We start from the raw sequence: 3464 nt of genomic DNA, 5'->3' as shown, positions 1-3464 counted from the left end.
CAGCGACCATTTGTTGGTCGCTAATTTGGTGTCATGACAAATCATTTTTGGCGACAATCTGGAAATTGGTCGCTAAATAGCGACCAATCAGCAACCATTTTTGGTCGCTAATTTGGTGTCATGGCAAATCATTTTTGCGACAATCTGGAAATTGGTCGCTAAATTAGCGACCAATCAGCAACCATTTTTTGGCTAATTTGGTCGCTGTTTTGGTCAATATTCTTTGTATTTTACAGCTTTTCAACGATATTTAAAATATTGCTTTTAAAAAGAACAAATTAAAATCTTTAAAGACCTAATTGCTTTTCTTTCTTCATTGCAAATGAATCAAATAAACATTGTCTACAAATTTTTTTTAAAAAAAATTCTCCTTTAGTTTTAGCTTACTTCTATATACATCAATCATCTCTAATTAATTTAACACAAAAAAAACATAAAATCTTCATGATACTACTTCTAATTTAACCATTTCTCTATCCGGGTCTGGTTGATCAATGATCTTCCTGAGATAGCAGCTGCAAGTGCTGCTGTAAAATTTGGACCAAAATCTGCCCAACATCTTGAGCTTCAGTTTCTTTTACTGCCTTTTTAGCATTCTCCTGCAGCATTCCAGGTTTCATCAGGTCAAGAGTTACAGTAGTAGCAGGGTTCGCAGTGGGAACTGGACCTGCTATACTTGAACTGTGTTGGCTCGAGCCTAAAGAAAATTGTGGCTTTGAAAGGTGCAAGTGGTTGTGCTCTCCTTTGTAAGTTGCCACCAAAATTGAAGGATCTTCTGCACTTCTTTGGACCTGAATACCAAAAAAGAAAATTCCCATTTATAATAAACTCAAAATCTTTCTCTCTACTAAGTATTTAAGCAATCATTTTTGCTGTGATGAATTGTTAATCATTTTAAGCTACTTTTGATGCAGAAATTATTGAACAGTATAAACCTGTTGGCCATCTCAAGGCCATTGTTGTCTAGTCTTGATACATCTTTAAGAAGAGGACCCCATGAAAGCTGAAAAATTCAGACTTAGTCTCAGAAAATCAAGAAAAATTGCAGAACTTCAACTAGAATTCATTGCATTTTTGCTGGACTTACCACAAAATCTTCTGGGGAGATCCAAGTATCACCCAATATCACTCCTGAACATTGCAGAGAAATTTAGAATATGTATATATATAATCATGATCATATAGTAATTAAAGAGAATTCAATGAAAAGAAATTGAAGTACCTCCTAGTTTAGCCTTCAATTTGCCTGCTCCTATAGCTTTTAGAGCTGATAATCCAAGAGTTACTGCAAACTTGCCTCCATAAGACTCTGCTACTATATGAAGAGGACTTTGTTGCAGGCTCTCATTTCTGTTAAAAATTTCCTTCAACAATGTGGTTAAATCAGTTGCTGCCTCTTCATCAGTTTTCACAAATAAATTTGATTCCTCCACAAAACTGAATCCTGTACCAACTGGATTATCCTATTTCCAAGAAAATAATAATTAAAATAGAATGCAAAATTATGATAAGATCAGCTTCATAAGAATCAGTTAAAAAATTGAAAGAGTAATTACCACAAACAGGAGATCAGCCATTCTTAGCCATGTTGAATTTCTTGGCTTTAGATTAACATCCAGTGGCCCAATCTCTTCAAAATTCCCTAAACCAACACCTGATGCTCCCTTTTTAAATTCACCAACAAAAACAAATAAAAACTCAACACATTTAAGCAAGAACAATTAATAAAATTGCTAAATATTTATACTTACTGGTCCACCCTGCAACCAAAGAATGATTGGCCATGGCTTGGAGCTAATTTCAACTCTGTAAGGACTTCTATATAGCCACCAAAACATGTGTGCTTCTGTTCAATTCACACATTTTTCATTAAAATTTCTGTTTCAAATCATAAAAAAAAGAGTAAGTATTAAGAAAAGTTCGGCAATTTTCCTTCCTATGTTTTCTAAAACATAGCATAAGAGTAATCATGAAGCCAGATGTATTAGGAAGTTTGGCAAAGTTTGAAATTCCGAAGACACATTTACAACAGCTCTATATATGTACATACTGATAGTGGCTTATATTGCAAATGTAAGAGCTGTTTATGCAGAAATCATAATCCTAAAGCTACATGTTAGAAACAACCTCATCACCCATTACAATGCAGTCATTAACTTCTCAAAATTCCTAATTTCATACAATTCTTGGAATCACACTCTTTCAAAACATTTATATAAAAAAAATCAAATATAACTTCTAAATTTAAGAAATAGAAAAAAAAAATCAAAGGAATCAAAGTGATAAAGTAAATATTCAAATTTACAAAGCAAGGATTCACTTACAGAGTTAAGGAGAGAGAAGCAATAGAAATCCAAGAGAGAAAGCGAAGGAGCGAGCCAGAGAGAGCGAGAGAGAGCGAGCGAGAGAGATCGAGCAAGAGAGACCGAGCGAGAGCGAGCGAGAGAGACCGAGCGAGAGCAAGCGAGAGAGACCGAGCGAGAGAGAGTGAGCGAGAGAGAGAGAGAGCAAAACATGTGTGCAGAGAGGAGAAGGGGGAGAGAGAGCACAAGTGAGTTAGAGTAAGGGAGAGGGATGTCGGTCAATAGGAAGTGAGTAAGGGAAGAATTGTCGGTCGATCGGCACAATGAGTGAGGGAAAGGGCTGTCGGCAGTAAGGGTGAGTGAGGAAAGTGGCTGTCGGCAGCAAGGAGCGTGAGTGAGGGATGCAATGTGATTTTAGAATTAGGGTTTCAATATAAATAATAATCTAAATTGAGTAGAATTAATAATAATAACTTAATTATAACTTAATTATAACTTAATTCAATATACATATACACTGATAAAGATATATAATAATAAAAAAATAGTTTATAACTTAACTAAAAAATATATTTAAAAAAACTATTAGGACTTTTTATTTTAGAAATGTATTAGTTTTCAATTAAAAATTAAGTAATTTTTTAAGTTAATTTTTCAATTAAAAATTAATTACTTAATTTTTTAAGTTAAAATTAATTAATTAATTTTTTTAGTTAAAATAATTAAAGATTTAGTCATGTTTTGTTCCTCTTTAATTATAATATTTAAATCTCACAAACCTCAGAAAGCACACATCTGAAATCACAATTTCAAAATATCCATCCAAACCTATAGTGACATAAAATATACGTAAAATAAATTGTACTAAAAATAAGAATATACGTAAAATTATAAAAAAATATTTTAACAGTATATTTAATCTTAATTTAAAATTTTAAATAAAATAAAATTTAATTAAAATTAAATTAAAATTTTAAAAATAAAATGGTCGCTGATTAGTCGCTGATTGGTTGCTGTTTAGCGACTAAACTAATTAGTCGCTAAATATAGTCGCAAATTACAACATTATATTTCCGCCCAAAATGTTGTCGCAATTTCGTCGCAAATATGGTCGCTAATAATTCGCGCCATTAATTCCCGCTAGATTTAGCGACTATTTTA

The 3464-nt window shown here is 32.6% G+C and overlaps 1 protein-coding gene across 3 annotated transcripts; it reads right to left on the bottom strand.

Annotated features, from left to right (window-relative positions):
* Nucleotides 1–347: 347 nt before the first annotated feature.
* Nucleotides 348–2387, bottom strand: LOC122723197 (serine carboxypeptidase-like 51). 3 transcript variants are annotated; one of them, XM_043954676.1, is made up of 6 exons: nt 2325–2387; nt 1752–1878; nt 1557–1664; nt 1223–1463; nt 1088–1131; nt 348–791 (listed from the first exon to the last, which is right to left on the bottom strand). In XM_043954676.1, exons 2-6 carry the CDS (start codon nt 1836–1838, stop codon nt 492–494), a joined length of 780 nt encoding a protein of 259 aa, XP_043810611.1. In that variant the 5' UTR covers nt 1839–1878; nt 2325–2387; the 3' UTR covers nt 348–491. The 3 variants fall into 3 exon arrangements, with proteins under 3 accessions (XP_043810611.1, XP_043810612.1, XP_043810613.1); XM_043954677.1 differs by having other exon boundaries at nt 1752–1846; nt 2325–2384; XM_043954678.1 differs by lacking the exon at nt 2325–2387 and adding an exon at nt 936–1003 and having other exon boundaries at nt 552–791; nt 1752–1873.
* Nucleotides 2388–3464: the final 1077 nt, after the last annotated feature.

Source organism: Manihot esculenta, chromosome 3, assembly GCF_001659605.2.
Source record: "Manihot esculenta cultivar AM560-2 chromosome 3, M.esculenta_v8, whole genome shotgun sequence".
Classification (NCBI taxonomy): Eukaryota; Viridiplantae; Streptophyta; class Magnoliopsida; order Malpighiales; family Euphorbiaceae; genus Manihot; species Manihot esculenta.
This window is presented reverse-complemented; position numbering and strand designations above follow the sequence as displayed.